Source organism: Cebus imitator, unplaced genomic scaffold (assembly GCF_001604975.1).
Source record: "Cebus imitator isolate Cc_AM_T3 unplaced genomic scaffold, Cebus_imitator-1.0 Scaffold76, whole genome shotgun sequence".
NCBI lineage: Eukaryota > Metazoa > Chordata > Mammalia > Primates > Cebidae > Cebus > Cebus imitator.
In genome coordinates, this window is record NW_016107391.1 from 67,483 (window position 1) to 93,080 (window position 25,598).

Consider the following 25,598-nt stretch of genomic DNA (forward strand, 5'->3'; position numbering starts at 1 on the left):
AATCTCCTGTATTATCTTCCAGAAGTTTGTTTTCCTTTCAAATTTAGATTTTAAATTTTCTAGAATTTGTGATATTTTTACATGGTATTAAAGGTAAGGGTTAGATTCTTCCCTGGCCCTCTTCCCTGCGGATATGTGTATCACCCAGCACCATTTAATGAAAAGATCACTCTTTTTTTTTTTTTCTTTTTTGAGACAGTCTTGCTCTTTCGCCCATGCTGGAGTGCAGTGGTAGCAATCTCAGCTCATTGTAACCTCTGCCTCCCAGGTTCAAGCCATTCTTCTGCCTCAGCCTCCTGAGTAGCTGGGATTACAGGCACCCGCCAACATCCCCAGCTGTTTTTTGTTTTTTTGTTTTTTGTTTTTTTTAAGCAGAGACGTGTTTTCTCCATGTTGGCCAAGTTGGTCTCAAACTCCTGACCTCAGGTGATCTACCCGCCTCTGCCTCCCAAAGTGCTGAGATTACAGGTGTGAGCCACCACACCTGTCCAAGATCACTCTTTTTTTTAATTAAACTGCAGTGGTACTGCTGTCATAAATCCAGTATGGGGCTGTACCTGAATGTTCTATTCTTTTTATATAATTGTATATTATCCACTAATACTATACTACTTACTACAGCTTTGTAAGTCTTACAACTTTATTCTTCTTGGCTATTCTTGGCCCTATTCATTAGCAAAACAATTTTAGAATAAGTTGTTAATTTCCACAAACATCCTGCTGGGATTTTCAATACTACTGAATTGAATATGTGTAATATCTGTGTGTATATGTATACTTAAATGTTTTAATCCCTTAAAAAGAGTTAGAGAGAATCGGGAATCCCCCACCTATCATAGGCTGTTCCTAGAATGATGCAGCCACAGGAAGCATTCCTGTAGAGTTCCTGTCCCTCACTTCTGAACTAGAGGTTGCTGCCAAGGTAGGTGGAAGAACAAGAGCAGGGGCCTTTGGAGCCTTGTTCCCTGTCACAGTATGTTTAACAAGTGACAGACAAGGAGAAAGAGATGGCAGAAGAGGAAAAATCAGATCCAGCCTGAGAGTTAGAAAGATGAAGATACAGTAAAGGTGTAGGGGTGGTGAAGGAGGCACCAAAGAGTAAAGAAGGTACCTCTGAAGATTCTTTTTTTAGTAGGAGACACAGTATATATGAGAGCTTTCTGTTAACACCTTTAATTTGTTTATTAGCATCCTGTAAGGAACAAAGGTCATCCTACCCACTTTGGCTACTTTCAAGATACCACTGGAAGTGGCTTCCCCATTCTGGTTTGCTTAATTTTTGCACTAGCACCTTCCATCCTGGTCTGCATATATGGCAATTTTGGCATATCAAAGGATCTGCATTTAGGCCACTGTGATTTAGTCATCCTTAAGTCATCGTGGTCCATTTGGTTAAGAAATTACACAATGAGGGACTGATCCTAAGAACTGTATATTAACCCAGTTGTGGTTTCTAAAGGTGGAATCTGATGCTCTACAGTTGCAGGGGATTTAGTCAATTTAGAGGCTTTGTTCTCCATAAGTTTTAATACCTTCTCATTAGATTGACTAAGTCAGGAGGTGTTCTGAATCCAAATGTGTTAATTGCAAACACAAAGGTTGAGGATGCACACCCCAGAAGCACGAGTTCCAGTAGCTTAAAACCTGCGCTCTGAAGTAAGACTACATGAGGTACAGTCTTCATACATTTATTTTTTAAACAGGAAAATGCGTGCAGTATGGTGAAGCAGTAATTGATAATTTGGTTCATATTCAGTGATGTTATGCCTAAAGTAAAGTAAATATGTGGTTGGGTGGGTAGGAGAGAAAAGTTAATAATTGTGTAGGCACCTTAGGGTCTGGTGGAAGGATGATTGATTCCATCCTGCCTTTGTTCTATATCTGATCAACAAGTTTACAACCAGTTATCTGTCAGTAAAATATTTTAACAAACTCCAGTTACAAACCCAAGGGGTCAGCTTTAGTTTGTAGGCAGTGGTTTTATTACACATATATCCAAACTGCAGCCATCTTGGGCCAGTTTTCTCTTTTCTTCTTACACTATCTATCATCATCTGTCTGTCTGTCTACAGTATGCTGCCTGAAGTTTCTTCAAATGGGACAAACATTTTGAGATGTTTCTCAGGATCTGAGAGGTTACAGTTAAAACATACTTATTGATAGGAGTTCGTAACGATTATCTCTGACATAGCTGCCTTTGCACATACCCACATTTCTGGGTCAGAAAGAAATTTAGAAGAGGTCTGTGTTAATTAGATTTTTCTTTTACTTGTTTTCACAGGTGCTTAAATGTGTTGCTTAAATTTTAAGTTGACATTTGTATAGCACTTTACATTTTACAAAGCACTTTTTCTGGCATTCTTTCTTTGGCTAGTATTAGCCAAAAACCCAAAAAAAATTTTAATACTATAAACAGTTAAAAAACAATCAACCGGCCGGGCACAGCGGCTCACGCCTGTAATCCCTGCAGTTTGGGAGGCCGAGGTGGGTGGATCACCTGAGGTCAGGAGTTCAAGACCAGCCTGGCCAACATGATGAAACAGCGTCTCTACTAAAAATACAAAAATTAGCTGGGTGTGGTGTTGCGCACCTGTAATCCCAGCTACTCAGGAGGCTGAGGCAAGAGAATCGCTTTAACCCAGGAAGTGGAGGTTGCAGTGAGATGAGATTGTGCCACTGCACTCCAGCCTGGGCAACGAGCAAAACTCAGTCTCACAAAAAAACAATCAACCATGCTACAATTAATTATAGCTTTGTCCAAATTAATTGAATATCCCAAAGTTAAAAAGATTAAAAGTAATAGCTAAGTCAGCAAAAGCAATTAAGAGAAATAACTGTAATTATATGGACAAAATATATATAAACAAAAAAATAAAGTTTTAAAATGCAACAATCAAGTCTAAACATCTGTTTTGGTTGATTTGCAGGGGTTTCTTCTACTTTAAATCTGTGGGTTTCACATACGTTTAATGATCAACTTAATGATCTTGGTGTTGATGAGTCAAGAAAAGAATGAAATAACCACAATATATCAAAGATACAAAGGGACAATTCTAATCTTATCTAATGAAACTGGGAAGCCAACGATCAGGAATAATGTATAATTCTACATTTAATTCAACATGTAAGTTTACTGAGTATAATAATATACATAGGAAAGAAAAAGAATTTCACAGCAATAGTTTATATTAAAGATGCTATTTAAGAAAAGTTTTCTGATAAATAAAATTAAAGATTACCTCTTATAAATCTCAACAATACCCAATACTTTTCATTTTAAGGTCCAACCAGAAAACAGAAAGAAAAATGCTGAAATGCAAATTTTAGAGCTATAGTACCCTTTTTTATATGGAATCAGGAGACAGTGAAATGGTGATGAATTTAATTCAACTATTTTCACGTCTTTTCAAATCTTTTAAGTGTTAACTTAACATTTAAGGATATGGAAAGGGCTCTTACTATGATGAATTTAACATCTGTTAAGCTCACCTTAGTTGGTATGCATGCTTGGAAGGACACTATTAGTTTCTCTAACATAACTTCCCCAATCCCACTTTCTAGATTCCCTCTTATGGCTTTTTTATATATTCAGAAGTAAAGGGTCTTTTTTAATATTCATAAGTACCTTTCAAAACTCAATAATGCCACTGGGTGGACTACATGGAAGAAAATTGAGAGCAGTAGTCCAAAGTGGTACATCTACAGTTAACTTCACAACTTGTCTAAATCATCTTGAAAACGGAAATTCTGATATGCACAAATTAGGTGAACAACCTCCCAAATGAAACTATTCTTAGTTTCCAACCAACCAAAACCCTGGCTTCTAATTACCATTTTTTCTTTCTAAAAATCAACTGGCCTAAGCCTTTTAAAAAAAACACAAGATAGTGGAAGTGACTTACACTTCAATGAATTTTCAGACTGGCTAAATTTTAGTGTCTTCACACCACAGAATGCTGTTTCAACTTTTAAGAAGAATGCAGTAGTAGGGCCGGGCGTGACAGTTTATGCCTGTAATCCCAGCACTTTTGGGAGGCCAAGGTAGGAGAGGAGGATTGCTTGAGCCCAGGAATTCCAGACCAGCCAAGGCAACATGATAAAACCCCATCTCTATAAAAAATAAAATGGAAGGAAAGAAGGAAGGAAGGAAGGAAAGGGAAGAAAAAAGAAAGGAAAGGGAAAGGGAAAAGGAAGGGAAAAGAAAAGGAAAGGAAGCAGTAGCAGATCTACAACAAAAAATAAAAGGAAGAAAAAAGAAACGGAAAGGGAAGAAAAAGCAAAGGAAAGGAAAGGAAGCAGTAGCAGATCTACAACATATGCAGAGAAGGAACTACATCTAACATATCTTGTTCTGTGAAACAAGCAAGTTGAACAATAGTTACACAGTATAATCCCACAGGATGTTTTTAAAATAAGACTGTAAGTACACAAACTTCTTTTTAAATTGGTTTTTAAAAATAGTAAATAGTGGTGGCCTCTGAGGAGTGCAAGCATGAAAGCAGCTTACTTTCACTTTACTCCCTCCTGCTTTTTTTTTTTTAACCAAGGGCATCACTCCCCAATAACCTCGGTTATCAAGACACACCTTAAGAGTAATCTAAAAAAGCACAGAGAGCTTAAATAAACTTCCTCAAAGACATACAAATGGAGAGATACAGATTAGAAAATACACTCCAGGGAGAGACAAGAAATAGACTGGTAAGATCAAAATATACAGAGCAGAATGGGAAGGAAATGGCAGAAAGGAGACAAGCAAAAGATTTGTAACGTGGGAAGGAAGCAGCGGTGAACAAAAGACAAAAAGAACTAAGCAACCAAAGACAACTTTGAAGTGAAGGAGATGCATTTCTTTAGAGCCAAACTTGAAATGGCAGGATGATGGGAAAGGAAAAGAAATAAACATGAAAAAACACTTGTAATCACAAGCTGTGGGGATCCTTGAGTTTCCATAATTGGTACTGCCACCAATTACACCATTTTAGTCAATCGTATGCTATCGTTAATCACATTTAAGTGCAGGATCCAGTAAACACTAACAGTGTAACTGGAGCAACACTTTTCACAAAGGGTCAACAGGACTAAATGCTTTGTATTCTCCCGCTGCTAGGCCACTTGGCTGCAGTATTCCCCAACAATGAGACATGTTTCATCAGCAGTTAAGGAAAGCCATGGAGCAATAAAACATTATTACCTCTTACCTGCTTCTAGATACCAGCCTACCTCTCAGCAAAATTCCCGAATTTAGCTAACTTTAAGGAGCAAATTTAAATCTGTCTGGAAGAAAACTGTGAAAAGGGTAGCAGACCCCACTTGTTTGCCAGCAGCCTCTCCAAACATGTGTCCTGTTTCTCAGAAATATGGTAAAGCATTTACAACTGTGACTGTCTATGGAATCCACACTTAGGAGAAGAGCCTAAAACTCATCCTATATAGGAAAGAGGTCAAACTCAGAAATAAGCACGCCTTCAACTAAAGTGGCAAAAGTTAAAAATAAAATTACAAATTCAAGTTTCTGGGCTTTAGATAGTGTAAAAAACCACCAGGCCCCTCCAATTTTGGTAGAGTTTAAAAAAAAAAAAAAAACTAGGTCTCCCAATTCTAGATTAAGAGGAATTCCAGTAGATTTTAAAAATTGAAAATGTCAGAAAGAATATGTATCTGCCTTTAAGGGATGATTAGGAGTTAGAAAATATAACTATTCTTGAGTCTACAATGAGTCAACTTGGAGTCTATTTCTGCTTCTGTCTTTACAACTAACTAGGAAGTCACTGCTAATTTTATTTGTCCTTCTGTAATATTGACATAAAATCTCATCATGTCTACTTTCCAGGGATGCTGTGAAGCCAGGGTATGAAAATATCAATGTATGTGTAGTTTATGTCCTTGAATTTATAAGACTTGCACATTACAGAAAAATAAATGCTATCTATCCAAAGATATATACAACAAACTTAATTGAAAGTAAAATTCTGATTATTAAAGATTTTCTTTTAAGCCCAGGTCTGTGGGAAAAGATGAACTTAACCATTCAGGGAGACTTTAAGGTCATGAAATGGGCCCATATACTCTTCTATGAAGCTATTCTCCCATTTTCAAACTTGACAAAAATGTTAAGAAAATTGATACATGGTAGTACACACACCTGATTTGACCTAAACCTCAGGGAAGTTCCTTAACCTCTCTAATCCTGTTTCCTTATCTATAAAATAATGACAGGCCGGGCACAGTAGCTCATACCTGTAATCCCAGCACTTTGGGAGGCCGAGGCGGGTAGATTACCTGAGGTCAGGAGTTCGAATCCAGCCTGGCCAACATGGTGAAACCCTGTCTCTACTAAAAATACAAAAAAATTACCCAGGTGTGGTGGTGGGCACCTGTAATCCCAGCTACTCAGGAGGCTGAGGCAGGAGAATCGCTTGAACCTGAGAGACCGAGGTTGCAGTGAGCCGAGATCACACCATTGCACTCCAGCTTGGGCAACAAGAGTGAAACTTCATCTCAAATAATAATAATTATTATTATAATAACAAATCCCAATCTCCTGAATAGTATCTGTAAAGCGTCAACACAAGGACTGGCACAAAGTATGTACTCAGCTCTGACGATTCTTTTTATTCACAAATCTTTCTTCTTTTTTTCCTCTCATATTTCAGGTTTCATTTTGCTTTCTGTCTTTGGGCAATCCACTCTCAGGAAGTTACTAACAATCTTACTGGTAATGTCCCAATATTACTCATGTCCTGATCTAAACTTTCCCCTTAGCTCTAAGATAAATATGGCCAACTGACCACCAACCCATTCCAACCTTTAAATCCCCTGAACTGATTATATACATCTTCCCTCCAATCTGCTCTTCCACTATTTACCTATCTTTATTATCATCCACAGTTCCAGTCATACAAAAACAACTTGGAAGCCAACTGAGCTCTCCCTTCACCCTCTGCATGGCCCTCCACCAAATTTATTGTGAAATCCTTAGAGATTATGCTTCTTCCTTCACCTCCCTCCCCACTGCCCATTTGTTCCTCATGATGGTGCGTGAACTCCTGTCAGAACCTTGTAACTGACTTCCCTACATCCTTTAAACATCTTCCTAAAGTTCAGCTATTAATCTTCCCTTGCAAAGTACCAACACTGGCTTCGCGATAGTATCTAAACTCCTTGGCAAGGAATTCAAAGCTTTTCAGGATCTGCCTCGGCCTACCAGCTGCTCCCAACCTGGAATTCTGAAATTCTAAGAGTGTCAAACCAACTTTAATAACCAGCCATCCTCTATTCAGGCTGTTATTTCTGTCTGAGATGGCTTACCTTCCATCCCCTTCACCTGGGAAATTCTTTTAAGAATTACTTCTTTTACAAAACCCTTCCACACCTTTATTAGAACACCTACCACATAAGATTTCACCTAATTGTTAATGCATTATCTCCTCTACTCAATGGTAAACCGCTGCAGAGCAGAATCTAAGTCTTGTATTACAACCAGGTGCTAGCTGTACACAGTACACAGAAACAGGTAGATTTTGCTAACAACTCAAAGAGTGGGACAGCCAAGGTGAATATAAACAGTATATTTAAGGGCATGGAATGGGAAACAGTGTCTACAACAAAGCCGTAAGGTGTCACTGTTTATGCTATTGATCATAGAAATATTTTAAAAGTTTTCAAAAAGGGGTCATTTGTCTTTAACATGTGGTCTATAGACTTTTGTAGGAAAAAAAAAAAAAAACTGTGATGTTTAAAAGCCATAGAAAAAAATGTTTCTTGCTTATTTCCAGCAGAAGTAGGGGGGAGGAAATTAGGCTAGTGTGGGGAGAAGTAAGAAATAAGAGCTACTTCAACTCAGTACAGTTAACATTCACCAAATTAAAATAATATTAAGTCAAATCAAACTTAGGTAGAAAACAACTAAATACAAAGCTAGAAATAAAGTCTTCTAGTTTAACTGTAACGTTCATACTTGAATATGTAATAGCAATGTGCCTGTGACATTAGTATTTCTGAGGCAAAGCGAAAACCTCCCTACCTTGAAAACAAACTACAAACTCCCTTTTTTGGACTAGATGCATTTCCAGATTATTTCTATAACACAGAAAAATCCTAATTGCAGATTTAATTTAAAACCTGGAGAAACAAAAGACAATGAAATATTCTCAATTTGTAACACCCCCAAAATCAAAACTAAGTGTGGGAAATACAGGACAATCTTGTGGACAAGGCAAATCAGGAAGAAATAAAAATGACATTTTCCAGGTTTCCACAGGACTTTCTAATGTAAAATGGTTGAATCAGAACTGACAAGACAACCAAGAGTCAAGGGTAGTGTCTTCCCAGAACTGGTTTCATAAGGTAAGGAAGGGCACCAAAGACACTCATTGTTTCCACTAAAAATTTACTGAATGTTTCCCCAGAAACAATAACTGATCCAGGCCTCAGTTTTATCTTCTGTAAAATGTTTATTTCCCAGTGTTGTGAGGACAGCAGCAGCTAATATTTATCAATCATGTCACCTGCTTAAGTATTTACAACGTATTTACAATAGCTATTACTACCATTTTAGATTAAAAAACTGGTCACAAAGTAACTATCAGATGATCACAACTTTGAAACCTAAGCATTACTAGGTTATTCTGAACAACAAACTTCATGCCTCAATACATGCATTCCCTTTCTTCTCAGCCAATTATATTCCTATCGCATCTTAAGAAAAAAAGAAAATGACATACTTTTAAAGCAACCTACTATGTGCCTGGCATGGTAAACTGATTAATTTGTCCTCAATAAGGGCCTTGTGTAGTTGGTTCAGATTTAAAATAAGTTTACTCTTTCCCCAGTGAAAAGCATTTATTTTACATGTAAAATGGTTCTTAAATTGCTTCTCTGACATAAATATGTTTGAGTTTGAGCCCTGTGAGTCAGGATTTCCCAGGACTTGATAACCACTCTGGGGGGGAAAAAAAAAAAACTGACCATTCATGTTCCAGATATACAAAATTAAGAATACTGTGCAAGGACAGACAGACTTGGGGCCTGCTGTCCACCAGTGATCTAGAATATTCTACCTACTGAACTTCGTATCTCCAACCTCCCACAAAAGCAATACAAGCAGAAGGCAGTAGAGACCTTGTCTGTGGGTCTTTCCCACCCTAAACTCATTCGCTTGGTAATCCAAATCTGTTTTACAACTTCTAGTTATTAAAACAAAAACCATCAAGCTCTATATGTACGTGAAATCTGCCAGGAAATGGAAATTCTAGCCAAAGCATAACTATGAAATGCTAATTATGAAAAACAACTCAAACAATCTCAGTGTATTTGCAAAGCACCTCATATGCATTTTAAATACATGACCCAGAGAAACAGATGCCAAAGGAAAGCCAAAGTTATTAAATCCAAAGTTTTTCATTTTCTTAACAGGCTCTTTCTATTTACTAAAGAAATGTACTAATATTGATTGCCTTTTGGTATTGTAATTCGGTCAACCAAAACTTGGGGAAATATGTTTATTAATACCAAAATAATTAAAAGAAAAAAATGTATTTCAACTAGTATCGATTTTTTTGGTGTGTGGAGGCAGGGTATCTAAGGGCATTATTTCCTAGTAATAATCACTTAGATTCTAAGGCTTAAACATGATTCAAATGCAGAAGAAATCAGGAAAGAAGCAACAGATATGGTGGTGCCTATCAGATGTCTAGACTACAGGCAAACCCCAAATACCAAAGAAGCATCCATGTGTCAACCCAGCATAATTTCTGAGCTATGCCTGGGGCCACACACACAAAAAAAGTTAGCTTGAAAAGAAAAATCTAGTAGGGGTAACCAGAAGGTCAACCCCAGTTCACGGGAACTGGGAAGAAGCTAGCCGTTACCCTGTGTCATCTTCCTGAGCAGCTTCCTCCCCAGCCTCTTTACAACGTTTCCAAAAGGCCCAACTCCCTAAATACTTGCTTCTTCAAGGTCGTCCTAAGATAAGGCAGTCAATAACCACCAAACACTGAGTCACGCATACCTTTCAGCTAAAAAAGATCCCCCTTCCCAAAATCACTACATAAATACTTTAAATGCCATCGGGGTTTCTCAGGAACTCACCAAAAACAAACTCCCAGACTTTTAGATTGGAAAACTAAACATGTTCAATTTTGCAACATAAAATATTAAAAGACTCTTCAAGTCTGGCAAACTCCAGTTCAAAAGCAGGTGCTTTCACTGTACTCTGAATAACAAGGTCAAATTCATTTTTAAATTATTAAAAGAAAAAGAAAAGCTTTTCTTAACCCTCCTTAGGACAAAGTAAAGAAGGGGAGAAAGGATTGCTGGGGTAAAACTGCCTCGGATACGGTCCCTGTTTAAACAGTAATTCCTAATCTTCCGAATGCCTGAAGTAATGGAAGGTTAAAGGAAGAAAATAAAAACAAAGAAACTGACTAGGGTCACAGTTACCAGAACAAGCTGCACCGCCCTACCACCCCAAGAAACCAACTCCCCCCACACCAAAACAAACCTTGCCCCTCCCCGATCCCCCACCCCCCAGAAACACACAAAGAAACCGGCCGCACACACAATTCGCCCACAGTACTCACTTCCCTTAGTAGAGCAACTGAGAGCCCCAGAACTTCCCCAGGGTGGTTTTTCGGCCGTCGTCGGGGCTGGGTCCCCTGGACTTGCGGGCCACAGCTCGGCGGGGGAGGAGGTGCTCGCTGTCCTCGCCCGTTTCCCCGAAAGCAATAAAATGCCTCCCAGCTCTTCCCAGGGCCCTAGGGTCCCCACCTTCCGTAAACCGCGCCTCCCCCTCGGGTACTCCGGTGACCGCCAAGAGAGACGCCGAGCCCGCAAATAAGAATGCTCCCTGATGGATTTGTTGGTAAATAAGACATCTCGCGTCGAGAGGAAAGTTCCTGCGGGGGCCGCTCGCCAGGGCGAGGGCAAGGGCGAGAGCGAGGGCAACGGGAGGTGAACTGCGTCGCTCGCCGCAGCCTCCCTCACCTGCGCCGGAACAACGGGCCCCGCGCCCGCCGGGCCCGGCGCCTCCCGCAGGCCGCGCCTCCCGCACGCAGGGCTGCCGGGGCTTGTTCCTCCTCATGGCTTTGCCCTGACGTAATTCAAACATGGCAACAGTTCGACTTCAAAGGCGAACCCACAGATCTCCCAGACACAAGCTCTCGGGCCAAGAGAAACGGGCCGAGGAGTCCGGGCCACAGTCTCCGAACCCCTCGGCTGTCGCGGTCCCCGGCGCCGGAACTGAAACGCCGGGCACTGCCGCCTCCCTTGCCCGCTCGCGCGCCGGGAGCGGGAAAGCACGCCGTCTCCCTACGCACCAGCATGGCACCTCGCACAAGTAGCGCCGCCAAAGTTTCCCCACGAGGGGGCTGAGGAACAAAAGCCCCTCCTGAAACTCGCCCGAACTTTGGGGGCCCGGACCCGCACGGCCCTCAGCCCCGGCGGCTGCCCCCAAGCGCCGGGGGCCCGCACGGGCACATGCAGCCCTTTGTTTTCTGTCCAGCCGGGCGCTGCCTACGTGCAGCATCAGGGATGTAGGCGCGTTTCGCAGGGGCCGGACACTGGACGATCACCCCAGAGAGGGGTCCGGACCCGGCGCCCCTAGGAGTCCAGAACCTAGCCCCCCCCCCCGCTCTTCCCCTCGAGAGCGGCCCCATTTAATCAAAGTTTTGCAGTGTCCTTGATGAGAAACGCCCGGAATACCCGCCCCACACAGGCGGAGTTGGCGACTTTCACTCTGCTTTTTAAACTGGCAAGACGCCATCATCGGCAAACCACATTGTCCTGCCGGCTGGACCTGCCCGACGGCGGCCGCATCCCACGGCTCACGCGGGGCTGGACATTCGGACCAGGACCAGGGTCGCGCCCGAAGCACGTGGTCTGTCACGTAGAACACAAAAAGCAGTGCCCAACGGAGTTCACTGACTCCTGCGGCGCACACAACACCGCCGCCTCCGTCCCCGGCCAAGTTGGCTTCCCTGGCCATCTTACAGCGCGGACGGCCGCCCACAAACGGGAAGCCCTCGCCGTGGCGCCCACACACCTACGCTACAGGTGAACGCACGGGGAGCAAAACTTTGGGCTCTGAAGGCACCCCGGACACCAGACGCGCTTGGGCGCGGTCCGAGGTGGGTAGGCGAGTGGAAGACCGGCTGTTTTTAAGCGACCGCGTGTTGCTCTCATTGTCGCATCCGCATCCCTCCGGAGTTGAGCAAACAACGCCACGCCGCGTGCGCTCCGGCAGAGCCCAGTACTGACCCCCAAAGGCCGATTTAAAGCCCCTCAACCGCCAGCTCGGAAGCCGATGGCAACTTAAATTTCCGAGCGAATGGCGTTTATTGTCCACCCTCGTCTGGGGGCTGAAGTCAACTAACCACGAGGTTTCACAAGGGCGCCCGACCCTGCCCGCGCCTGGCGCCCACGCGGACGCACCGACCCCGGCCGCTGTGCGGTGGCCAGCGAGTCGCTTTCCTCTCAGGCCTTTCGGCCGCCGGGCTCCTTTCCGCGAGAGAACACTGCGGTGGAGAAAAGTCATTGTCACCTTCAACGTGTATCCCTCAACTCCGGCGACTCATCGATTATGCCCAGGCTCCAGTCACTTCCCCCGCCCCGAGACTTTCGGTTTGCCTCAAATACTCTCCCCAATTAAAAAATACACACTAAACACGCGCGTACCAAAGAACCTGGGGTCTGAAGAACACGAAAACAGCGCTCCCAACAATGCCACCTCCAAGACAAAACTTCCTGTGTTTGTGGAAAGACGGGGGGGAGGTGGGTGGAGGTGAAAAGAGAGGAAAAAAAAAACCACTCTGAAATCAAAGCCTCGTGAGACAGTTTTGCACTAAAGGCATAGTTAGAGTCACTAACCTTCCAAAAGCAGCCGTTCCACGCGCAACAACGTCCTGAGGTGCGGAGTGCACGCCAGGCCAGTCTCCCTCAAGCGCTCCCTCCTCCTCAACTGCCTTGTCTAGAAAGATTGTCTCCTGCAGTTCGGCAGTTGCTACCGCTGGCCGGGAAGGTGTAGATTCCGCTTTCCTTCTGCGCACGCGCGGCTCCCGGCACAAAATTCTCTTGAATCGAACTTATTTGCATACGGGCGCGCGCACGTCGCGGGCTGGGAAGGGGAGAAGGCCCGGCGACCGCGCGCGCTCCCGAGGCCTCTATTGTCCTTTTAAGGGGAGAAGCTCCGCGGCGCGGGAAACGCCGCGGCCAGAGGGAAACGGGGGCGGGGACTGCTTACTACGGCGGACGTCACATAAACAAACGCCCCCCTCCCCGCACCGCACCCCGGCTGGAGGCCGTGGCGGAGAGGGAGTGGCGAAGTGAGAAAGGGAAAGGTTAGCAACCGACGGGAAGGCTGCGCTGCGTGGCGTGCTTTCCACCCCCGAAGTTCTTAGGGGCACCATTGAGCGCTGAAAAATTGTTCTGAAAGCTGCTTTTGCAAAATTCTCACACCTTTGCTCACTTTCGGTGACAGAGGAGGTGGTCTTGTAAGCACGCAGACTGAATTTATACTAATCCCACGTTTCCTAAATTTTGTTTGAAGTCAGGTTTTTGAAGGTTTAAAAAAAAAATCCTCTGGGACCAGCAAAGGTTTAGTTTTTGTGCAGTTGTAATGAATCGTTTAATAAAGTCCCATTTTAACACCCTATCCATTCACTGACTCCTACTTGCCCTTCTCAAATAGTAACCCAGCCCATAACAATCCAATTTTTTTCTCCACTTTGGCCTTAAGATTTCAAGTCTCTCGGAATTCAATGATTGTTAATTTCCGTGGGAACAGTGCCGCTTTCTTTAAAAGACTAGGCGATGGAAAGCCAATAATCTAGGGAGGTGCATTCCTCCTCTAGCAGCTTGTAAAAGGTGTTCCACTCACCCAGAAATAATTCCACTAACTGGTGGTCTAGGGAATTGAAAAAGTAACGAATGATGTGCAGACTTTTCCGAATGGAATATGTAATAATTCAACAATCTAAGAGCTTTCTAGACTCATGAAGAAAAAAACTGAAGTAACTCTTCTCAGATTGTTAAGAGGAAAATGAAAACCGAATGATTATGATAAACCTTTATCCCAAGGACACACTTAACACCAACAGGCAGAGACTGGGGTTTAATGATAGAAGGTGGGGAGAGAGGAAGGATGTTTTTCCCAAAAACTTGATATTGGTCCCAAGATACAAAAGTGTGAAAATCAACCATAAAACTTAATCATCTGCTGACAAGTTTTGCTGCTTTCACTGCAGTGTCAACAATACAGATTTAAATAGTTACTTCTGCCGTGGGTGGTGGCTCACGCCTGTTATCCAGCATTTTGGGAGAATGAGGCGGGTGGATCGCCTGAGGTCAGGAGTTCAAGACCAGTGTGGCCAACACGGTGAAACTCCGTCTCTACTAAAAATACAAAAATTATCCTGGCATGGTGGCGCACGCCTGTAACCTCAGCTACTCAGGAAGCTGAGGCAGGAGAATTGCTTGAACCGGGAGGCAGAGGTGACAGTGAGCCAAGATGCACCACGGCACTCCAGCCTGGGCGACAGAGTGAGATCCTGTCTCAAAAAAAAAAAAAAATTACTTCTGAAATGTTAATTTAACAGGCAATTCCTAGTACATACAGTATAAACCCACTTCTGAACTCCTCAACTAATGCTTTTTTTTCTTTAGGTTCTGTAACATACTACTCCTGTACTGTATATGAAAACCATATTATAAATACCTGCTGGTGGGCACCTGTAATCCCAGCTATTCCTGAGGCTGAGGCAGGAGAACCTCTTGAACCCAGGAGGCAGAGGTTGCAGTGAGCCTAGGTCATGCCATTGGACTCCAGCCTGGGCAACAGAGCAAGACCCTGTCTCGAAAAAAAAAAAGAAAGAAAGAAAGAAAAGAAAAAACCAGAAACTCTCATTAAAATATGAGCTCCTTAAAGACAGGGATTTTATCTCTTTCTTACCCCTTGTTGTATTCCAGTGCCTGAAACAGTGCATAGCAGATAATACATACTGAATTTTTGGTTATAAGATAATAAATCAGTTGACATCCTGCATGCATTTGTTGGCTAGGAAAAAATTTTTTTAATATAATAAATGGCCAGGAGCAGTGCCTCATGCCTGTAATCCCAACACTTTGGGAGGCTGAGGTGGGCAGATCACGTGATGTCAGGAGTTCAAGACCAGCCTGACCAATATGGTGAAACCCTGTCTCTACTAAATATACAAAAATTATCTGGGCATGGTTGCGCATGCCTGTAATGCCAGCTGCTCAGGAGGCTGAGGCAGAAGAATTGCTTGAACCTGGGATGCAGAGGTTACAGTGAGCCAAGATCAGGCCACTGCATTCCAGCCTGGATGACAAAGTGAGACTCTGTCTCAAAAAAAAAATATATATATATATATACATATAATATATATATAATATATAGTCATATAGTAACACAGGAATGGAATAATAAACTCAAATGTGCAAGAAATGCAGGAATTACAATACTTTGGATATACTGTTCAAATAAGAAAGAACCTAGAAGCTGCAGAGCTACTGAGTTAACATAGCAAGACTTCCTCTGCTCTCAAAGTATAGATCAAGAAGAAATCTTGGTAAGTTTTATAGGAAGAATAGCTAAAATATTCTTTTTAAAAAATTTTTTTTCATAATTTGTAAATTTTTCTTTGATAATCCTATTGCAATAAACAAAATTCTTAAAGAGAAATCTGAATTCCATAGTCTTTTTTAAAGTAACTATCTACTATTTTTGAACAACCAGGTGCATTCCAAGAGTTCTTTTGTCCATTTTGTTGCTTAAACATGTCATTACAGATGGCCCTACCCAGGGCCAATAGCTCATGTATGGGCTACTTTTAAATACTACTACCTAAATTGCCCAAGTGAATTTTTCAACCTGATACATGAAAGAAAAGAAGTAATTTATAATATATCAATTTGAATTACAAGGGATTGAATTACACCATGCTAGGAAAATATCTGAGTTTTCTTCTCCCCCGCCCCCGCTCTTGTTGCCCAGGCTGGAGTGCAATGGTGTGATCTTGGCTCACTGCAACCTCCACCTCCCAGGTTCAAGGGATTCTCCTGCCTCAGCCTCCCGAGTAGCTGGGATTACAGGCATGCACCACCACACTCGACTAATTTTGTATTTTTAGTAGAGACAGGGTTTTTCCATGTGGTCTCAAACTTCCAGCCTCAGGTGATTCACCCACCTCGGCCTCCCAAAGTGCTGGGATTACAAGCGTGAGCCACATGCCCAGCCCTGAGTATTTTTTAGTAACTACAATGCTATGTTGAACTCATAAGGAGTTCTCAAACATTTTGAAATTGAAATGTAACTATTTTGTTTATAATGTATGTCTCACTGTAGAATTATCCCTAATGCTTGACTTTTCATTCCTTCAGCAAATATTTAATGATGATAACTATTTGCCAGATAGTGAAATCATTTCAGAACTCAAGGGGCTCAAGCCTCTCTCATTCATTTCTATATAATCCTATTTTATTTGTTCTTTCCCCCTCCCCCAGATGGACTTTTGCTCTTATTGCCCAGGATGGAGTGCAATGGGGCGATCTCCGCCCACTGCAACCTCCGCCTCCTGGGTTGAAGCGATTCTCCTGCCTCAGCCTCCAGAGTAGCTGGGATTACAGGCATCTGCTACCAGGCCCAACTAATTTTTTGTATTTTTAGTAGAGATGGTGTTTCATCATGTTAGCCAGACTGGTCTCAAACTCCTGATCTCAGCTGATCCACCCACCTCGGCCTCCCAAAGTGCTGGGGTGACAGGCATGAGCCACGACACCTGGCTTGCTCCTTTTTCTTCTGTAGAATTTATTGCCTTCTTTTGAGATTTATTGTGAGCATCTTTAGAATTTAATATTCTGGGAATAGAGGATAAATTATATAAAAAGGATTGTAAAAGAGGACAAATCTTGCTTGGTTATGAAGGATATTGCTAGCAATTTAGTCATGTTTATAATGACAAACTAATGATTGTTTTTAAAATAAAGGAAGATACCCTCATCAAAGGCTGGTACCAACCACATGAAAACATGTTTGCCTAGCCCAGGAAAGAGCTGATTATTATTATTAAGCATAGCGTTGGTTCCTCTTTTTCTCACACCAAAACGAGTACAATGTTTTATTAATTTGTTTAAATATCTTTGAAGTTCAAATAGCAGTGGTCAGAGCAAGTCAGATAAGCTTACAGCATAAGGTATAGCCTGGATTATGCCATCTAAGTTACCCCGACCCTCCAACAAGTGTCAACAGCTGCAAGAAAAAGTTATTTATTCCTTAATCAAAATTAACTTTTCAATTTTCTGGACATAAAAGCTTAAAGAACTATAAAAAACTTATTCTCAGAGTATCCTGAATTTATAACGATTGTAAGTTTTATAACAGTATCTTATGATATTTGAATAGCATGCTTTTATTTTTTACTTATTTATTTATTGAGATGGAGTTTCGCTCTTGGTGCTCAGGCTAGAGTGCAAAGGCATGATCTTAGCTCACTGCAACCTCTGCCTCTAAGGTTCAAGCGATTCTCCTGCCTCAGCCTCCTGAGTAGCTGGGATTACAGGCACCACCACCATGCCTAGCTAATTTTTGTATTTTTAGTAGAGACAGGGTTTCACCATGTTATCCAGGCTGATGTCAAACTCGTGGCCTCAGGTGACCTGCCTGCCTTGGCCTCCCAAACTGCTGGGATTACAGGCGTGAGCCACCATGCCTGGCCAGCATGCTTTTAAAAAATAAAAGTACCAGTAACAAAAATAGTTTTTCATTAAGAACATTAAAAAACTAGAATGAGGCCGGACACAGTGGCTCATGCCTATAATCCCAGCACTTTGGGAGGCCAAGGCAGGTGGATCACCTGAAGTCAGGAGTTCGAGACCAGCCTAACATGGTAAAACCCCATCTCTAATAAAAATACAAAAATCAGCCAGAGTGTGGTGGTAGGCACCTGTAATTCCAGCTACTCGGGAGGCTGAGGCAGGAGAATCGCTTGAACCCAGGAGGCAGAGGTTGCAGTAAGCCGAGTTCACACCACTACACTCCAGCCTGGGCTACAGAGCAAGACTCCATTTCAAAAAAAAAAAAAAAGGAAGAAAAGAAAAAGAAAAACTAGAATGAGTTCACAGGAGAGTGAATCAGGACGATGAAGAAAGATGAAAACCACAACATGAAAGCAATAATAGAAGGAAGGCTGTGTTTTGATTGAGCAAGAGAGCAATCTTTGACTATCTGAAGGATTATCCTTAGTAGAGAGATGGACTTGTTGTTTTATCCTTTGGAACAAAATTAATCTTGAAAATCAAAAGAATGAGGCTGGGTACAGTGGTTCACACCTGTAATCCCAGCACTTTGGGAGGCTGAGGCGGGTGGATCACGAGGTCAGGAGATCGAGACCATCCTGGCCAACATGGTGAAACCTGTCTCTACTAAAAATACAAAAATTAGCTGGGCATGGTGGCATGTACCTGTAATCCCAGCTACTCAGGAGGCTGAGACAGGAGAATCGCTTGAACCAGGGAGTCGGAGGTTGCTGTGAGCTGAGATCATGGCATTGCACTCCAGCCTGGGCGACAGAGCAAGACTCCATCTCAAAAAAAAAAAAAAAAACGAAACTCAAAATAATGATGCTAAACATGATAAAATTTTCCAAACATACAAAGAGTCCAAGGATGGCTCAAGATACTTCCAAAGGCAATTCTTCATCACTAAGCAAACAAATAAAACCAAGATCATCCTTTTAAAAATTCATTCAATGAATTGCATTACTTAAAATATGAAGCTAGCTAACCTCTCTAAACTCCTGTTGAATTTTATGAATCTTTGATTGCATGGAATAAACTAGTGGTACCATCAATAATGCCTCAAGGTCATGAGGTATTTACATCACTCTGGCTACAAACATTAGGAATGTCTTTTTGGAGAGTATGGCATTTGAGCTTAGACATGAATTCATTCATTCATTCATTCAACACATACTTACTGAATATATACTATATATCAGGCTTGGACAATAAAATGATGATTAATGCAGTGGATTATGAGAGGCAGACATGCCAGGTAACCACATAAATATAATTATGAAAGTCTGAAAAATAAAGGAAAACGAAGTAAGTACCAGGGACTTAACCATGCATGGCAAGGGGATCAGATCTAATCTGGAGGTAAGAGAAGGCCTCTTTGAGGAAGTGACACTGAGATATTAGTAGGACTCAGTGGAGAAGTGGGAGAGAGGGAAATAGTTTTGAACCAGTGGCAACTTCAGAACAACAATGGGTGTTAGAAAAAGACATGACTAAGAAAAAGTGTCTGACTAAATAACAGTCAGAATAAAAGGTTACATGTGAGTCTTGTTTGAGGGAAAAGATGATGTCAGGTATTGGAGGCAGAGGAAAAACCAGGATTTAAGCCCTGTGAATTTGAAAGTTACATCGGAGTTGGAAGTAATTGCATGCCAAAAGCATACCTCAGAGACAGACTCCTATAATTAGGTTACAGTTGGTTTAATCAACGTATGTTTCTTCTGCCAAAATTTAGTTTTCTAAATGTCAGTGAGAAGTTGATCCCCCACCACTACCCCCAGGCCAGGTGCAGCGTCACAGGACTGTAATCTCAACACCTTGGGAGGCCAAAGAAGGAGGATGACTTGCAGAGGTTTGAGGCTGCAGTGAGCTATGACAGCACCACTACACTTCAGCCTGGGTGACAGAGTGAGACTGTCTCTAAAAAAAAAAAGAAGAAGTTGATCGCCCAGACATAGAGTTCACATCCTGGAAGAACCACTGTTCTAACTATTTAAGTCATTACTAAAGGCAAGCATGCTACATCATCAACAGATGATGAATAAGTGAATAAGTAGACACATAGCAGTCAAAGAAACACGCTGCACTGCCATTTCTAAAAGCTTTGATGATAAAATGTTGAGGAATCTAGAAGAATTTATTTATTTATTTATTTTTAGAGACAGCATCTCACCCTGTCGCCCAGGCTGGACTGACATGGCACAATTATAGCTCACTAACCTCCAATTCCTGGGCTCAAGTGGTCCTTCTGCTTCAGCCTCCAAAGTAGCTGGGACTAAAGGCATGCACCACCATACCCAGCTAATTATTATTATATTTTTTGTACAGATGGGGTCTTGCTATATTGCTCAGGCTGGTTTCAAACTCAAGCAACCCTCCCACCTCAGCTTCCCAAAGTCTTAGGATTACACGTGTGAGCTACCGTGGCTGGCCAGGAGAACTTAATATATTGCTGACAGTTAATTTAAAAACCTTTTAGCTGGGCATGGTGGCTCACACCTGTAATGCCAGCACTTTGGGAGGCCAAGGCAGGCAGATCACTAGAGTCCAGGCATTCAAGACCAGCCTGTGCAACACGATGAAATGCCATAGCTACATAAAAACCAAAAATCAGCTGGTGTGGTGACACATGCCTGCAGTCCCAGCTACTTAGGAAGCTGTGGTGAGAGGAAGATGGCCTGAGCCCATGAGTGCAATGCCAGCTTGGACAATATGGTGAGACCCCATCTCAAAAATTAAATATTTATATCAAATAATGTTTTCATCATGGAGTGAGGGAACTCAAAGCTCTTAAAAGATTAATAAATTTTTAACTTTGCCTTGGAAAAAAAAGATTAATAAATTTAACTACATAAAAACTTAAAATTGGAAAACAGGAGAAAATACCATATAGTTAAAGCCAAAGAAGCCAAAGAAGTCAAACAAACAAAAAACAATTGCAAAATAAAGGGATTTCTTTGTTGTTGTCTGAGACAGAGTCTTGCTCTGTCGCCCAGGCTGGAGTACAGTGGCATGATCCCAGCCCACTGCAGCCTCTGCTTCCCAGGATCAAGTGACATTCCCACGTCAGCCTCTGGAGTAGCTGGGACTACAGACGTGTGCCACCATGCCAGGCTAATTTTTGTATTTTGTAGAGACAGGTTTTCGCCATGCTGGCCAGGCTGGTCCTGAAATCCTGGGGCTCAAGCAATCCTCCCACCTTGGCCTCCCAAAGTGCTGGGATTAAAAGGCATGAACCACCACACCAGGCTCAATAATTTCTTAATATCAGTAAAGTATAAGTGATAATAGTTTACCCAAAAGAATATAAATGGAAATAAGCATATAAGATACTGAACTTTATTCATAATAGCTTTATAATAATAAAATTGTTTCTAAACTTTATAACAATGTATTATTTTAATGTAAATTGAATTGGCCACTTTTTAAATGATGGAATACTTATAAAATGGAATTCTACATTGCTGTTACTAAGAATAAGCCTGTTTTATATATACTGATATAGAAAGATAGTAACAATATATTAAGCGGATAAAAAGCAATTTGCAGGCCAGGCTTGTGGCGCATGCCTGTAATCCCAGCACTTTGGGAGGCCAAGGCAGGTGGATTGTTCAAGCCCAGGAGTTCGAGACCAGCCTGGGCAACATGGTGAAACCCCATTTCTACAAAAAAAGTTTAAAAATTAAAAATTAGTTGGGTGTGGTGGCACATTCCCATAGTCTCAGCTACTTGGGAGACCAAAGTGGGAGGATCTCTTGAGCGTGGGAGGTGGAGGTTGCAGTGAGCTATCATTGCACCACTGTACTCCATCCAGCCTGGAGGACAGAATGAGACCCTGTCTCAAAAAAAAAAAAAAAAAGCGATTTGCAGAACAGTAGGTAAAGTGTGATTTCATTTGAGGGGCAAAAAGGAATATATATATAATATAATATATACATACATACAGGTAATATATGTACACGTGCATATATATCGTGTTTGCACATAATAAGTGATTACAGGGAGGAGACATATCAGTGTTAATCACAGTTGCTTCTGAGGATAGATGTAAGAAAGAAAGTGAGAACGAGTCACTTTTATTTCATCTAATTTTACCCACTTCGGGGGTTTTATTGTTTTTGTATTTATTTATTTATTTTTGAGACAGTGTCCCACTCTGTTGCCCAGGCTGGAGTGCAGTGGTGCGATCTCAGGTCACTTTAACCTTTGCCTCCTGGGTTCAAGTGATTCTTCTGCCTCAGCCTCCCAAGTAGCTGGGATTACAGGTGCATGCCACCATATCCAGCTACTTTTTGTATTTTTAGTAGAGACGCGGGTTTCACCGTGTTGATCAGGTTGGTCTGAAACTCCTGACCTCAGGTGATCCGCCTGCCTTGGTCTCCCAAAGTGCTAGGATTACAGGCGTGAGCCACTGCACCCAGTCGGTAATATAAAATATTTTAAGGTAGAATAAAACACATGTAGGCTGGGTGTGTAATCCCTGCACCTGAGGAGGCGGAGGCAGGAGGATTGCTTGAGGCCATGAGTTCGAGACCACCCTGGCCAACATAGTAAGACCTTGTCTCTATCAATTTAAACATACAGAGAGAGAGAGAGAGCACACATTAGGAATACAAACAACAGTATTTTTTAAAAAAGCTATCTGTATTACTTTAACAAATGAATTACTGAGGTAACTGTTGGCTTCTTGAACCCGGGATTCACATCTGGTTTGGCTTTAAAGCTTCCAATGTATCTTGTACAGTACCTGCTCATGTAAACAGTACCTACTTATATAAATAAATTTACAGTCAAGGAGTCCATAAACGCTCTTCTTTCCTCCACCTGGAACTCTCTTCGCCCTCATCTTTGAATGTTTAATCCTACCCATCCTTCAAGGCCCGACTCAAATACCAGCTCATGTCCAGTAATGGTCATGCATTGATTGCCAGCTCTGGATCCAGCATTACTCTGCACACCCACATATCTTATCTTCCTTTACAATAATCTTCACAATAATCCTGACATAGATACTGGTCTTTCTCGTTTACATATGAAAAAAATGGGCCTTCACAGTTGTAAAGTTTATTCAGTATCACATGTGTCACAGATTATTGATGGAGGTGAGATAAGAAACTTCACCTCCGGACCTGGTTCATTCTGAATTTATTCTACTTTACTCCATGGACTTTGCCCTAGTCTCTCTCTTCCTCTCAACTTTTCTAACACTTGGTCAGTGCCTCTTAAAGTACATATTAGTTCCTAGTTTATGTTTCATTTATCTGTGTATAGTCTCACATCTCTATGAGAATGAGAGCTGACTCTAACCATTGCAATCCGTAGATGGCATAAAAATTACCTGTGAACTTTTAAAAAACATTTATACCACAGACTGAAGGAATCAGAATTTCTATAGTTGGTGCCTGGCTATCTGCATATTTTTAAACCTGCATAGTTGATTCTGATGCACACCAAGGGCTTAGGACAGTTAGCTTCATCCAAGTTTGATTCCTCTTTGAATTTCCACAGTGCCTTCAAATAGGAAATGCCAGGTGGCGCACAGTGGCTCACATCTGTAATCCCAACACTTTGGGAGGCCGAGGCAGGTGGATCCCTTGAGCTCAGGAGTTCCAAACCAGCCTGGGCAACATGGTGAAACCTCATCTCCACAAAAGTACAAAAATTAGCCGGGCGTGGTGATGCACACCTGTAGTTCCAGCTACTTGGGGGACTGAGGCAGAAATATTGCTTGAGCCCAGGAGGTCGAAGCTGCAGTGAGCTGTGATGGCATTACTGCACCCCAGCATGGGTGACAGAGCAATACCCTGTCTCAAAAAAATAAAAAAGAAAAGGCCGGGTGCTGTGGCTCACGCCTGAAATCCCAGCATTTTGGAAGGCCATGGTGGGCAGATCATGAGATCAGGATATTAAGACCATCCTGGCCAACATAGTGAAATCTCATCTCTACTAAAATACAAAAAAAAAAATCAGCCAGGTGTGATGGCACATGCCTGTAGTCCCATCTACTTGGGAGGCTGAGGCAGGGGAATCGCTTGAACCCAGGAGGCGGAGGTTGCAGTGAGCCTAGATCAAGCCACTGCACTCCAACCTAGCGACAGAGTGATACTGTGTCTAAAAAAAAAAAAAAAAAAAAGAGATCCTCTGACCTCAGCCTTCCAAGTAGATGGGACTATAAGCATCATGCACCACCATGTTCAGCTACTTTTTAAATTCTTTTGTACAGATGGAGTCTTGCTATATTGCCTAGACTGGTCTTGAACTCCTGGGCACAAGCGACGACCCACCTCGGCCTCCCAAAGTACTGAAGTTACAGGCATGAGCCTCCACACCCAGCCTGGCCTTGCTTTTTCTTTGAAGGTTACCCTAATTTTCTTTTTCTTTCTTCTTTATCCTTTTTTTTTTCTAATAAACATTGAGACAGCCTTCAAAGTTACCCTAATTTTATCCAAATTATATCTGCTTAAAATTATATGATATATTGGAAGGATAAAGAGTTTGCCTTGGCTCCCCCAAATTCTCTCTAACTTATAAGATAGCAAAACAGGACTAGATCCTACTGGCAGTGTTTTGAGAAAGAATGAATTGATATGGGACAGGGAAGGAGACTTAAGGGGACCACGCTGGAATGTGGTCAAACAGGACGGACCACATATGCACCATAAAGGCTGATATTCCTAATCTAAGGATTTGCCTATTCAAGAAACAATTTTTGGTGCTATATCTGCCTAGTAGCCAAATACTCTTATGTTAAGAACAAAAATCCATATGTGTGTGTGTGTGTGTGTAAGATTAGCTGATGCTTCACTCTTCTCAATCTTTTGTAATACATATTATCATAAGAAATCTCACTGGATCATTTAATAGGGTTGAAACAAACAAAAAATATAAGTAAATAAAAAGAAACAAAAACAAAGAAAAGAAATCTCATTGGAAATCTCACTGGAGATTTTTGCATAGATTTGATCTGTAATGGACTGCTCTTATTGCATATGGATTATAGAGCTGACCCACAGTTAGTAAAGCATATGCTTTTATTTTTTTGAGACAGAGTTTCACTTTTGTTGTCCAGGCTGGAGTGCAGTGGCGCGATCTTGGCTCCACGGCAACCTCCACCTCCCAAGTTAAGTGATTCTCCTGTCTCAGCCTCTTGAGTAGCTGGGATTGCAGGTGTCTGCCACTACACCCAGCTAATTTTTTGTATTTTTAGTAGAGATGGGGTTTCACCATGTTGTCCAGGCTGGTCTCAAACTCCTGAGGTGATCTGTCTGCCTCAGCCTCCCAAAGTGCTGAGGTTACAGGCATGAGCCACTGTGCCCCGCCAATATCATTAATTAATATATTTGTGCACATACTCTGCTATACGATAAGGATATACAATATTATAAAATATACTTCCTAGACTGGGTTTGGTGGCTCATGCCTATAATACCAGCACTTTGGGAGGCCACAGCAGAAGGCCATGTTTGAGAGCAGCCTAGGCAACACAGACTGTCTCTACAAAAAGTTTAAAATTATCAGGGCATAATGGCACAGGTCTTTAGCCCTAGCTACTTAGGAGGCTGAGATGAGAGGACCACCACCTTGAGCCCATAACACAGAAGTTGTGGTGAGCTGTGATTGTGCCACTGCATTCCAGCCTGGGTGACAGAGCCAGACCTTGTATCTCAAAAAATAATACAGTAAAATACGCTTCCTATGCTTAATGGGCTTCCAGGCCCAAGAGGGAGACATAACAGTTACATAAAAAGTAAATACCAGCCAGCAGCGGTGGCTCATGCCTGTAATCCCAG

General features: G+C 42.1%; 2 protein-coding genes across 8 annotated transcripts in view; one reads left to right on the forward strand and one right to left on the reverse strand.

Moving 5' to 3' along the window:
• Positions 1 to 13,207, reverse strand: part of SINHCAF (SIN3-HDAC complex associated factor) — a 46,807-nt gene extending 33,600 nt beyond the window's left edge. For 2 of the 7 annotated variants that reach the window (XM_037739861.1, XM_037739860.1), the window contains exon 1: positions 12,865 to 13,050. Coding sequence is in view for 1 of the 7 variants with exons in the window: in XM_017532162.2 (XP_017387651.1) it covers positions 10,768 to 11,107 (340 nt within the window). In the remaining 6 variants the exon portion in view is untranslated. The other 5 variants (XM_017532163.1, XM_017532166.2, XM_037739862.1 and 2 more) reach the window with 5 other exon arrangements.
• Positions 12,578 to 25,598, forward strand: part of LOC119471838 — a gene marked incomplete at its 3' end in the record, with an annotated part of 15,784 nt that continues 2,763 nt past the window's right edge. Inside the window, exons 1-3 of the mRNA XM_037739946.1 lie at positions 12,578 to 12,618; positions 12,969 to 13,319; positions 15,805 to 15,907. Of these exons, the coding sequence (XP_037595874.1) occupies positions 12,578 to 12,618; positions 12,969 to 13,319; positions 15,805 to 15,907 (495 nt within the window). The remainder of the gene's footprint in view (positions 12,619 to 12,968; positions 13,320 to 15,804; positions 15,908 to 25,598) is intronic.